General features: G+C 42.1%; 1 protein-coding gene across 2 annotated transcripts in view; it reads right to left on the bottom strand.

Annotated features, from left to right (window-relative positions):
* The window catches only part of FER1L6 (fer-1 like family member 6), a 90,480-nt gene extending 76,930 nt beyond the window's left edge, over positions 1-13,550 (bottom strand). For both annotated transcript variants that reach the window (XR_011337208.1, XM_069854609.1), the window contains exon 1: positions 13,460-13,550. Coding sequence is in view for 1 of the 2 variants with exons in the window: in XM_069854609.1 (XP_069710710.1) it covers positions 13,460-13,479 (20 nt within the window). In the remaining variant the exon portion in view is untranslated. The remainder of the gene's footprint in view (positions 1-13,459) is intronic.
* Positions 13,551-14,171: the final 621 nt, after the last annotated feature.

Genomic DNA, 14,171 nt, shown 5'->3' with positions numbered 1-14,171 from the left:
GAGCATTCTGTTTCTAGGTGAAATCCTAAACACCGCCAGCAGCCAGTGAGCCTTCTACCTGGAGGATTGTTTAGAGTCTGGTAACATCCAAAAAAACCAACCAAACAAACAAACTTTTCAATTCTTTTCACTTCCTGACTTCCAACCCCATGTCTCTTGCAAGGCTCAATTCAGAAATGGTTCATTACCAGAACAGAACAGTTTCACTATCCTGCTCTAAAATTTGCAACTGAATAAGCCGAGCTGGCAGCTCTGCAGGAAAAAGGCTCTCCCGGGCAGAAGCAGTCCCGGCCATCCTGAGAGCACATCAGTGGCTGATCAGTTTTGCTCACTGGCCTCCAGGCTGGCAACCAAACATTCCTTGCAAAGGCTGAGAGCCTCCCTGCTAGGCTGTGAGCCACCTACAACTGCCGGACTCCAAATAGTTTCTTTCATAAGGCACTAAACTTTCCATAAGACTTGAAACAAGCCAGCAAGCATCCCCTTTCCTCAGCTGGAAACAGTGGATTTACACTGAGAACCCAAGTAGTAATTGAGTAGCAAAAGCTGGAACAACCTGTTAGCAGCTGCTCTAACCTAACATGACCTTATCCTTATCCTTATCCTTATCCTTATCCTTATCCTTATCCTTATCCTTATCCTTATCCTTATCCTTATCCTTATCCTTTCTATTTCTCTTTTACCTTTTCCTTTTGATGGTAAAAAAAACCCAGGTCCTCATTAAAAGTTCTAAAGAGGAGACACTTTGTTGAGAAAGAGAAAGTATAGAGTATTTATATCTTGATTGCTTCATTTGTATGGGAAATGTAAGGACTTTAATTGTCAAGGTTCAGTGTGAAAAGAGGTGTAAATCAGCTCTCAGGCTACTTAGGATGCCTGCCTTGAGCTGCATACAGGTTTTTTAAAGAGGAGGTTTGATGCTGAAAAATGTGGATGTAAACATATACATTGCTCCACAGCCCACGTCCCTCCAGTCTGGCAAGATTTGACGTGAAGGAAAAGACCCACTAACTGTTTTATAACTAAGTGTCGTAACAACAAGGAAAGGCTGTGAGAGTGGTATCTCCTATTCTTATTGCTGGGAAGGATCATGTTCCAGCTGTAACTTCCAGTCGTATTTCCCAAAGTTTATGTTTCTAGAGGTGCCATTCAACAAGCAGAGCAGAAGAACATTCTATGTATGCACCTATACATACACTGAAATCAACCCATGTTTGCAGGGCACCCGGAACCATGGAGAGTCTTGTACCAGGACCTACCATTCCCATTTATTATTAATCACTACAGAAGTCATGGCTGCTATATAGAATATGTGTGCTGAATCACTGAAATCATTCTACGTGATGTTTCCTACCTGCATGACCATTGTACTGATAATTCCTTTCCCTTCCCCCTTTGCCTGTCTTTGCTAGTGAAACTAAAAGCTCTTCAGGACAGAGACTGTGCACGCATCCTGGCCCAAACAGAGTGGGGATCCACCTCTGCCTGCTATCATATGAAAAGCAGTGAAAAAAAAATTCAGAACTACTGTGGCTGTTTCTATGGAACACAGTAAATGCCCCCTGAGGGAAGCCAAGTCCAGGCTTTGGTTAACAAGCTTCAGGGATACTGTAGGTAAAACTGAAGCTCTTCAGCAAGCAATTAACAGCATCCTACAAAAATCAGTGTAAAATGGAGGGGGCTGTTTTCAGCTGTCGTGTTAGCATAGGAAAGAGGCAGTAAATAGCCCCAAGGGCACCCTGCCTTCACCAGCTGTCCACCCCGAATAGAAACACTCACAGCACCAGTGGATGCCTGGGGAGCTATGCTTCCCTGAGCCTTGCTTTTTTTCTGTCCTCCCCTAGTAAATCCATCCCTGATCATATTTTTTAAACTCATTTTTTTCCTGCCATGCTCGAGGGCAGCTGGGCTTTGCATCTCCCATTGTTGCCCAGCAAAAACATTCACTGTGATGGGCCTGGAGGGTGAACCCACCCGTCACATTCCTTCATGCCTGCTAAGCAAGGCAGCACAGGGCAGTAATCTCTCTGCCCAGCGAATTGCTCTGTGCCATGCGAACATCTGAACAGAAAATGCTTTATGAATCTGAGGCCAAACAGAAAACTCCCTTGTATTTACAAAGGGAGTGTTCCTCTGAGCTGCTTGATAAACTGGAGTGGGGGCTGTGCCCAGCACTAAGTCACAGAGTGTTTAGGAGTGTACAGGAGTAGAAAGCTTACATAAGGGGAGGTTTTCAATAGTCAATACGTTTAAAAAGTGACTCAGCCCCTCTTCTTTCATAAAAAAATAGACCAGTCCTGGTCTAAACCAGGCCTCCAGTGGAAGGGAAAGGATAAGAAGAAAGTAAAGTCTATTTCCATCCTCATTTCTGCCACATCCATAAAATTATGTAGCTTTAGGCGGTCTGTTCGGTTAATGGGTTTAAAACATTTACCTGTCCCATGGGAAGAGCGTCAGGAAACTTAAATGATGTTTGAGAAGTGGTCTGATGAGGACCACAATGTTTATAGAGATGGGCCAGTGCATCTAAGGCTTGAGCAAAATGGTGCCTCGCAGCTACTGTAGGCACTTAGGAATCTGTGTATTTTGTTTTGGTTTTCTCTAATGGGTACAGAATATTTTCTCAATCACTTTTGAAACCCTGAGGGACCCCATGCCTTTTGCTATGCAGGATCTGGACTGAGCCACTGGAACACATTTCCCAGAGACGCCCTGGAAACCATCAAGGTCAGGTTGGACAGGGCTCTGAGCAACTTGATCTAGTTGAAGATGTCCTTGCTCATTGCAGGGAGATTGGACTAGATGTCCTTTCAAGGTCACATCCAAGCCAAACCATTTTATGATTCTGTAATTCTAAATGTTCCCAAACTGGTCAAGTTGCTGCCAAATGCAAAAGCTATAAACAGGAGTTAATTCTTGCTGTGGTATGTCAGAGAACATTAACCATAAACTGTCTGCTGCTGGGAAGTCCTCAAAGAATTGGAACAACTTTATTTGAGAGAAAGTGGTAGTCAACCATCTTCTCAGTAAGTATAAATTGATGTGTTATCTCAGTGACTGGATGGCCCTAGAAATGAGATTACTGTCATTTATAAGGGAAGAATTCATGTGTTACAAACTATGCAGAAGAATCTAGCTAATGATACAGCTGAAAATAAGTAAAGAGGTTTGATAGAGCCGAGTATAATAAGCAGGTTTTGACTTTTGTAAATGAAGCTAGAGAGCTAGTTGTGGGCCAAGACAGCTGCAGTTATGGAAGCACCTGTATAAAACCATAGAGGGAACATTTTCCCAATTCTTCCTGCAGTTTCAGGGAGCACATTGCACAGTGGTCAGCCAGAGATGGAGAGCCAGAACCTGCCAATCACTGCAAGACCTGGCTAGTGTGGCATAATGCTGTTAGGTTACCCTCAGTAAGTGCATTTCTTCCTGAATATTGAACTGGTGGATGCTTTTACGTAAAGGGAAAGATTTCAAATTTTAAAAATAAAATAAATGCTTTGTAGAAGTGCAGAATTACATTCAGTGCCCCACCGTAGGGGCACTTTGTGATAACATCTCTAACTCAATCTTTTTGCATTTGCTTTACTTGATTTTTTTTTTTATTTTAGGAAGAGAAAAACATACTGAAGTCCAGAGAGAGTAGTACTCTAGAGCAGTGAATTGTAATCCCAGCTTTGCTTCAAGGCAGCCAAGCAGCTGCTGGCAGTCTCCGCGCCCCTGCTTCCCCTTCCACCTACCTGCCCGTAAAGCGGGTACTGCAGCGTGGCTCAGGAAGCACAAAGTGGCTCAGATTCCTGCTAATGCCTTTGATTCTGAGCTTGTAATGCCATAAAAACCTAGTGCATCTACAGAAGTAATGAACCATCAGTGACAGGCTTGGGTCTGTGCTGGCTTGCAAAAGAAAGCCACTCAGCCAGCAAGGCAGAGAGAAGCCTCATTGCCAGGTCGGCCAGGAGAGGTCTATAATCAGCACTAGTAGTCTGTAGTCAGTGCTGATGCCTCACTTAGTGCCCTGCGGGTGTAAAAACAAGCCTGGGTCTCTGTCCTGGACAGGAACCATTCCTGGCCAAGCTTTGTTCTCTTGAAGTCAGGCAGACAAGTACCCTTTATCAAGCTGTTTCTTGAACGCAAGCTATGCAGTTGATGCCAGGTCTTAGCTTACAAACTCGTGGTTTGCAGCCCAGCTCTGCTTCCTACTTATCCCCGGGGGGCTCGTTATTTTACAGCACTCCTAACATACTTAAGCTTTGACTTTCCAAAGACTGTTGGCAAAATTTGTCAGCAAATTACTGTGAAGCTTGAAGAGGGAAAGAATAATAAGTCCTGTCTGGATGGACGTAGCACACAATATTATGTAAGGTTTAGGCACAGTTGTAGGATCAGTCCCAAGACAGAAGTTAGTCTACTGTCAAGGTATGAATTAAGCCACAGTGGTTTAACTCCTTCCCCTCCCTTCCCCACTCACATGTTTCCAGTTGTCAGAGGCTGCCTGGGCTATAGATCTGAAACATCCTTGGGGCTGCCCTGTCAGTCCTAAAGGCAGAGTCATGAGCTCTCTCATGCTCTGATGAGGAAACAAGACTCTGTCTTCTGCTCAGTTTAGCTATTAGGACTCACAGCCCAAAACCACTCCCCACCAATAAGACTCCCAAAATGCTACTAGTTCATCACTCTTCAGTGATGATGTAAAATATTCTGTAAATTCCAATGAAGACACAACATTTGCAAAGATGCTTCTGTTTTACCAGCATGGGTTTTTTGCACCAAGATGTGACTGTTGGCTGTTTAGCAGGAAAGTATTAATCCCAAATGAATCCTTTCTGGCATAGGGGCAAAACCAGAAAGTTTGCTGCGGGAAGTGCTCAACATCTGGGCTCATCACACGCACAGTGGGAGTCTCTACCAAGTAGACATGAAGCCTAAAGACTGTTCAGGATGCCAGGCACACTGGTTTCCACAAACAAAAAGGTGTTGGAGCACAAAGCAGCTAGAAGTCACTCCACCTGGCAGATAATCTCTTTTATAGTCCAGCCTCAGAAAGGCTGTATCTCACCTTACCATGACAAGTACAGAGGTCCAGCAGGAAGAGATGTATTGGGCACAAGGACGGACCTTGTAGTAGATGGATGGGTGGATGGGTAGATGTGAAGGATAAGAGATGTAGGTTGCCCTCCCAGAGTTTTACCAATAGCTACTGACAATTCTTGAGCACATAATATAGTTCTCTATTTACAGCTGCCTATGAGATTCAAGTCATGATTTTTGTGTTGCCCATGTGCTGACAACACTTTTTTGCTTTGTATGTCCCTGTGATCCTACATCAGTAGCACTGGATCTCTTTTCTTTTTAACTTTGATCATAAATCTGTTCTTATTGTTCCTACTTCAGTCCCTGTCTGAATAAGTAATAAGACAGTCATTAGCCAATGTAAAAGATGCTCCGAGATGAAGAGGTTAGTGGCAGGTGTTCCTGACATTTCTTGAAAGAGGAAGAGTATCCCACTTCTCTTAAAGTGTTAAGGATTCATTTATTTCTGGCTCACTGGGGTTATGAAATGCTAGAGCTTAATAGTCACATATTCCAGAGTAACCTCCTGTTCTGCAAAACTTTCAATTAACCTTCAATATGATTTTAGGGTATTATCTTCATAGCAGACTTATATCTTCTGAAAGCCAGAAGAACAGATGTTGCCTTCAGCCTTTCTATAGATGTCAAGCTTAAACTGAGCAGTTTATGAAATAGCTGGTGCATTAATTGTGTTCAAGTTCAGACAGCAGGGTGATTTGATTTTCACTCTGGATAGCCTGAACTCTGCCAGGCCAAGTAAACTCCTTTCATTCTCCAGTCCTGAATTAGTCATGACAGAGAGAAAAAAATAATACCGCCTTGAATAATTCTGCATGGAGCATTAGATTATTTCCTGAACAAATTCTTGGTGACCTATCAAGGATTACAAGGAGGACACGGGGCTGCTGTCGCTCAGTGCCAGGTGACCTGCTGGAGGTGCTGATCAAGGAGGAAGCAATAGCCAGCCACAAATACATATGCTTCATGCTGATGCTGCCAAACACCTTTAAATTGGACTAGAAACCTGTCTTCTCTAGTGCTTCAGCAATTTGGTTGCCATTTGAAACCAGAAAATCCAAACTTGCAAAAAGAAACTGTGCAATCAGCCCAGAAGTTCCACAAAATCACTCTTTCTTTCAAAGCCAGCTGTAGTTTTCAGATGAGAGGGCCTGAAAGTTTCCCAGATAAACATATCCTCTCTCTACTTAAACCATAGCCGTTGATGTAACATCATCCATCAATGTTGCTCTTTCATTTGACTGGAGTTAGAGGATAGCTGTTCAAAAAAACACTGTATAAAATGACTAAAGCACTATTAGTGTCTAAAATGAACATCTTTATGTCTCAATATTTGCTTCTCTTCAATGTCCCTGAGAGCATCCTGCCTTCACAGGGTGCAATCACTTTTGATTTCTGTATATTTCTCAAGGTGTTTGGAAGTAGCCAAGCTCCAACAATTGCCACAAGCATTGTTATTATTAAAGATTATAGAATCATAGAATAGTTTGGATTGGGAGGGACTTTAAGGATTCCAACCCCCCTGCCATGAGTAGGGACGTCCCACTAGGTCAGGCTGCCCAAAGCCCCATCCAACCTGGCCTTGAACACTTCCAGGGATGGGGCAGCCACAACTTCCCTGGGCAACCTGTGCCAGTGCCTCACCACTCTCATGGTGAAGGAATTCTTCCTTATGTCTAGTCTAAATCTGTCCCTCTCCAGTTTATACCCATAAAGATGGAAATAGCTGGTCAAAAATAGATGTTTGCATAGTCTGGCAAGGAGATTATCTCCAAATAAAAATTTGGAATGAACCTTCTTCTGAAGGATCAGGTCTGCAACCACTGTGCTTCAAATTTCATTCATATTTTACTGGGACTATTTAATAAAGAAGAAAAGTAAACAAATATTAGGTAAGATACAGGTTATTATATGAAGAAAGATTGTTGGAGGAATTATTATGCCCCCTTCTGTATAAACATGCAGATAAATAATCTTCTCCTCATAGAATTACAGAAGCAGACATCAGTTTGTGTTGGAAGGGATCTTTGAAAACCACTTTGAAAACCAAAAATGCAACCACTCTGCTATAGACAGGAACATCTTTCACTAAAAAGTTACCCACTATATTCACCATTGCTGGGGCTGAGGATGGGGCTGTTCCTAGCAGACAGTGGAGACAGAAAGGCTCTTCCAATCAACATTTAACAGCAAAGGCTTATCTGGTATTAAGTAAATTGTTTTCAGGAGGAATGCTTCCCTCAGTGACAACAAGCAGCCTGGATCCTACATAATACCTAAAATTAATCAGAATAATTCCACCCAGCCTCTTATTACATTTCTACTGTGATAAGCCCATTTCAGAAGACACTTCTTTTTGTTTATTTTAAATGTATTCCTCAGTAACGTTGCAGAATTCTCTATCTGATAATAACTAGAAATGCTTTCTTCTGAGCATTTCAGAGTGTTTTGCAAGGACAACCGTAGACTCATTTTTAAAGACAGCAAAGTCAAGGAATAGAGAAATTAATGATCCTACAGAGGGTAGGCTATAAGTAATAGCTCCTTGTTCCTATCTGCTTGCCCAAAAAGAAGGATTATTTGGCACATAGTTAAAATGTTAAAAAAATGATAAGTGAAAGCTGATTTTGTCTTTAGAAAGGATTACTTATATTTTTGTCACAAGCAGTGTGTTACAGCAAGTGTGTTTTTATCTTCTGTAATTCCCTGCTATGGAAAAATCCCCAGCATAAATGAGCCTTAACTGGAGCAATGTGAGACACTGTCAGTGAGGCAATATAGCTATTTGTACTCAGTGGACTTTTAGACCACTTCACTTTCAGCAGGGACATACCAAAGCCTGGTATTTTTCCATCTTGGGAGCCCATTAAAATGGACATACCATTTTTGGCACTTCTCCCAAAGCAGCATTTCCGATGGTGCTAGTTAAAACCATCATTTTACTGCTAGTCAAAGCCCCGAGCTGCAGCTTGGAAGAGACACAGCTGATGAGAATGGGGTTGAGATACGAATGAGTTGCCTTGTATCAGAACAGATCATTAACTGCAGGAAATGCCAAGTAATTTCACTTAACATATATGTCTGCTGTTGCAAGCTAAAATCAATCAAATTATCTCCAGTTTTCTAAGATTATAGAACCCCAAAGTTACTGCTGATGAGGCAAACATGCATGTCTAACCCTCAGTCTGCATGTACAAATTGGCTTTTCAACCTTTTTCATGGCTCCAGCCTGTGCTGCCAGAAACACCAAATTTTAAGGTATCTTTTGTCACAGAAAAGATTGTATTCCTCAACAATGCTATGAAGTGCACAGAAAATCCACCTCATTACCTCAGGATGCAGTTAAAGAGATAGCAGGAAAAACACATAAGGTTTACTTTTGATATTTACAAAGGTGCAACTTTAAAAAGAAAATTAAAATCCCAGCAAACAAGACATTCAGAGTGACTTTCACATAAAAAAATATGTGGATCAACATAGGAAGAGACATTTAGGCCAGATGCTCAGTTGTTGTCAAGCAGCACACTCCCTCTGACTGTTTCCCCACTTACACCAACTGGATCCAGCTCAGCCACCTGGCCAGCACTTTCATCAGAAAGCATGAGGCAATAAAGACATAAATACCCATAAAGTCACAATATGATGTTTGTATGAGTGTGATCTGTTGCCACACATCTAGTTGCCAGCGACAGTTTCATCTCACTTAACTTCAGACATCTAGATGTAGACTGCTACATCCCAGCCAGACATGCTGGGTCACCCGTATCAAGTAGATGTCAGGAATGCATCTAAATGGATTGGGCACCACATGTGTCCATTTATACCCATCGAGTGGGAAAGGAGTTTAGACACTTGAGACATCCACATTTGTCCAGATTAATCCCACCCCCATGTGGCAAGCCTGAGCAGGAGGGTGTAAAACCAACAACAACATTAAGCTGTCTTAATGGGACAGAGAGAGATTTCTAATATAGAGAGACTGTATAGTGTTTTGAGGCAAAAAAAAAAAGAAAGGTTTTTGTAAAATTTGGGGGATTTCACTGGAGAAGCCCAAATATTAGGGGGTTTGAGTCCTTGCACTGAGTCCCACGTGGAGCACAGCTCCTGTTTTATGAACGTGATCATTTAGTTCTGCCTCAGGTCTACATGCAAGCAACTTGATGTCAGATTTCCCTCGAGTCAGTGAAGAAAGGGACAAACTGTGAAGTCCCAGGGACACATGAGGGGTGAGCTGTCAGATTCAGAAAACCTCCCCACTCCAACATGAGATTATCCATCACCCTGTCCTGATGAAGGAGTAAGTGACATTGCAAAGCCCGCTTGTGCCACTAGTGCTTTGGTTGTCAAATGCCACCCGGTGGCGCCTCTTCAGAGCCCTCGTGGGTCATTGCAGGCATACTCTGAGGATATAAAAGACTGAGTTTTGTCCAGTGAGTAGCAATCTTTCTGCATTAATGGAGACGCCTACAGTTCTGGTCTCCATTGAATGCATTTATTTGATAGGCTTATAATAAAGAGTTTAAGATAGAAGTAAACATTAGTACAAGTAGCATAAAGCATAAATGAAAGGGACAACATCGAAAAGCTGCATCGGAACCAATTCAGCAAAATTTCCCTGTGGTTTTCACAGCAAGTGTGCATTGCAGGTAGCACCCAAGGGTGGTGCTATATGCATATTTTCCAAATCAAGGTATGTTTTCCAAATCCCATCAAAGAACTCAGTAAAGAATTAACAAGTAGACCGGAAGGGGAGGAATTACTTGATTCAAACAGCAGTGGTTTTGCTCTTGGCAGTGCTGCACACCACTATGTGTACAGCAAGTTACTGATGGGAACAGCAAATCACAGACGATTTCCTACATTCCCCAGAGGAAAAGGGACTAGAGGAGATCCTCTTCTCGCAGGGCAGCTTTCTCCATCTGTAGGGGGTAAAACCAGAACTTTGGTGCTCAGAGCTTCCCAGGTCATCTGCTGGAGGCACAGGCTTGCTCTTCAGGCCCTGTACATCACCCTGACCCATGAAAACAGCAGGAGAAAGGAAGAGGAGTAAGGCTGCATTTTATGGATCCTTGAGGCAAAAGATGTTCTGGAGGCACTAGTTCAAAAATACTTCGCAGTACCATAGATTTGTTTCTTTTTTTTCTTGTTGGATTGTACTTTCAGGGCCTCATAAGTCACAACATTGTATCTGGGTGCAAAACCAGTAGCAGGAGGTTTCCTCTTGTGTTTAAAGGCTTAACATCAGAAGCCACTTCTACACTGAAAAGTCATACAACCCTCAAGATGGATTTTCCCTCCCCAGCAAGCAAAACTTGCATCCAAAGCTTGCTGTGAATTAAGGACATCTTGAGAATGGCCACATACTCAGAACTCTAAATCTAAACTCTCCTGTTTTTCATGTGCCAGGTTTTTTACACGTGGGAGCTGAGGATGAGCTGGCTTGAGCCAAACTGCAGTCACTGACACATCCAAAACTCACGCTCGTACTTAGCCAACCAAAGCAGGTGAGGTCAAGCTATGACACAGAGCAGTGAAGCCCCAAGATGACAAACAATCCAACTAAACAAAATGATGCCTCAACAGATATTCATCTCATGCTCACACACAAGGACTAGATCGTGCCATTAGGAACAGGGTTGACAAGAGCAAAATTCTCTCCAGCGTGTTTGCAGGTGGGTTCTTCCCCTGCCTTTCCCTGAGCAGTGGTACAAATTATAATCATGGGATGGGGCAGAAAAAAAGGAAGAGTTGCAATTCCCTGAGTGCTTACAGAGAAACCAAAACCCTCTTCCAAAGTACTGCCAGCATAGTCATATGTCATAGCGCTTCTTGCAGCCACCAAGTATTTGCCAAGGGGATGCCCAGCTCTTTCCCTGCTAGATGCCAGCGTGTTTTTTCTGATGAGCTCCCCATGCCTGCCTCAGCCCGAAGCTGCCTTGTGATGTGGGTTTCCTTCCAGTGCTGCACACCACATAGCTACAAGCCAGAAGCCTCAAAGTGTTCAGGATACAGAGTGGCAAAGAGATATATACAAGTAGGAACAACTGTGCTTTGTTTTCAGTTGTGAAATAAGTTTTGTTCTCATTTGTTATAAACGCAATTTTGGTTTTAAATCACTCATTTACACCCAATAAATAGCTGAATTCACATCTCATTACATAAAATCCTGCTGTCAGGTATGCTGATGTAAACTCTGAAGCAATTACTTATTTGTCTAAAGCTATCCAAGAACTGCATCTGAGATAAAATCAGAACCAATAATTAGAATGTCAGCTCTAGTATTACTCATACTACCTTACTACATAGAAACCAGGTTCACTTATGAAGCTACAGTAACAGTACTTAAGAAAACAAGACCATGGACTGAATGAAATACTAAATAATTCAGCATCCTCAAAGTAAGTATCTTTCAATGTTACAAAGAGCAAACTAAGCAAAGGACTCATAAGGAATAGATATTAATATTTTTTAGATTAGATTCATGTCACTGTGCTATTCCACTTTTTCCTATGAACAATTCAAATTCCCAAGTGCTTTAGCACTGCATGTTTACGATGCTTTGTGTTGTTGCAACTATGGTTTCTTTAAAAATCAGCTACATCAAATGAAATGAGATTTCTCTAATCCATGAGAAACAAACTATTAATTTCCAAAGCTAATAAACTGTTTAGAATCAAAAACCCAGAGCCTGGGAACTCTCTGGTGAAGAGACTAATCCAACACCCCAGGCACATGATGAAGAAGATGCCCTTGAAATTAGAGCGGGTACAAACTAAAATTTGTCACAATGTTAAACTTATTTAACCACTACCATTTATTTACTATATATATAAACTAATTTACGGTAAATTTTCAGTCATATCCTCTAAGCACTTTGGCCAAGCTTTGGTCTCAGTTTCATATCTCTTATTCTTTAGAGATGCTACAAAATCCAGGAAAAAGATCTGAGTTTAGTCTGCTACATTTAGGGCAACATTTGTTTGCTAGTCCCACATTCAACTCTACTGCAAAAGAAGGTAGAAACTAGAAATACACTTAAAGCTGGACTTCCTATTCAAATAATCTCACTGTAAACAGAAATACAGAAACATAGAAAAAACATGGATATATGCATATATGTAATTCTATGCACAAGCACCTGTACATTCCTGTGTTCTCTTTCAGCAAAAAGTCAGTATTCTTTTCTTATGAAAAAAACAGCACTTCACAAATTAGAGCTAATCCTCAGTTCATGAATTGGATTGATTTCAGGAAAATAAGATTATTTCCAGCTGCTGCACCTGAGCATTAAAAGAATTAAGTCTCAAATATTGCCCTTTGATGCATCCTATGGAAATCAAAAGAAGTTCTCACTGAGCAAAGTGAAGTTTACATACATCTGCCTATAGAATCATAGAATCACTAGGTTGGAAAGGACTCACTGGATCATCGAGTCCAACCATTCTTATCAATCACTAAACCATGTCCCTCGGCACCACATCCACCTGTCCCTTGAAACCCTCCAAGGATGGTGACTCAACCACCTCCCTGGGCAGCCTGTTCCAGTTCCCAATGACCCTTTCCATGAAATATTTTTTTCTGATGTCCAGCCTGAACCTCACCTGGCAGAGCTTGAGGCCATTCCCTCTTGTCCTGTCCCCTGTCACCTGGGAGAAATGCAAGCTCCCTCCTCTCCACAACCTCCTTTCAGGTAGTTGTAGGGAGAAATAAGGTCTCCCCTCAGCCTCCTCTTCTCCAGGCTAAACAACCCCAGCTCCCTCAGCCGCTCCTCTTGTTCTCCAGCCCCCTCAGCATCTTCGTTGCTCTTCTCTGGACTCGCTCCGTGAAACATGGCATGCTGTTTCTCCATGAAATATGGCATGCTATTTCTACTTACTTCTTCAAAGCAGAATCACAAAACTACAGGGAGAGATACCTCTTATGTTAGACCAACTGATGTGGCCATAGAAACCACTCCTGTCTATTCAAGACCCACAGTCCCAGACCAGGGTACTCTGTGTGATTTCTGTTTTTTATTTGCACTGCTGGGTCGATGCACACCAAGTGTGAATTAAGGTAATCCCAAAGACATTAAACTTCAGAAAAACAGTGAACAGGAAAACAAAACTCTGAAAACACAAGAAAATGCATTTGCTAGAGGCATTCATCTCCTTCCATTTGCAGTTCAGTTGTATTAATGATCTTCCCTTAAAGACTTCTAAAGTATAAAAACAACAAATACAATACTTGCTGACATAAATGGAACACTCATGCAAGCATTTCAATGTTAAAATTCTAAGACTTTATGTGTTTCTAAACCTCATTTTTCTTTCTGAAGAATGTATTACATGTTCACTGCCCAAAAAAAAAGGAAAAATAGAGCAGGCATTACCTTGGCTTTTTTCCCTCCATCTCCTATACTTGCCCCTTGTCCGGTGTCAAGCTGGCTTTTAGCAACTGATCCAGCATCGACAAGACACACCGCGCTTCTTCCCTTGCCTGCCAGAGGGATCTTGCCTGTGTTTATGATTAACCCACCAAGATACCTGCCACAGTAGGGTGAGGCTGTTTGAACACTTAATTATATTCATGACTCTATTCTAGATAAGATTTCCCAAAGCACTGAAGTGTACAATGTAGCCGGATGCTCAGTGAAGTCTTGCAAAACTCTGTGGGTTTTGGCTCATATTACTCCTTTAAAGAGGTATTTTTTCCTCCTCTTGCCACAAGTGAGTTCTACCTTCTGCTGTGGTCAGGCGGGACCAGCTTATGTCTCAGACAGGATTTTGGCTCCTAATACAGCTCCAGAAACACAATAGCCTGATATTCTGAGGTGCAACCTTGTGAAAACAGGATATGCATTTCCTTCCACAGGGCTTCATGCAGCTCAGGTATTTGCTGCAATAATACTATTTCTCTACTGTACCTGCACAGACCCTCTCTCCAGACTTGCCAGTCCAGACTACTCTCCCCAGTGTACAAATATCCCAACAAAATTGATGGGAGTTTGACCAAGATATTAGAGGCTGGTGGAATGCAAAACACAAGAAAAAGCCTGAGAGTTATCTCCCTCCAGGGTTCCTTATATGTCCTGGATATAAATC

Source organism: Phaenicophaeus curvirostris, chromosome 3, assembly GCF_032191515.1.
Source record: "Phaenicophaeus curvirostris isolate KB17595 chromosome 3, BPBGC_Pcur_1.0, whole genome shotgun sequence".
Lineage (NCBI taxonomy): Eukaryota > Metazoa > Chordata > Aves > Cuculiformes > Cuculidae > Phaenicophaeus > Phaenicophaeus curvirostris.
Note: the sequence above shows the minus strand (reverse complement) of the source record. Positions and strands in the feature narration are given on the sequence as shown.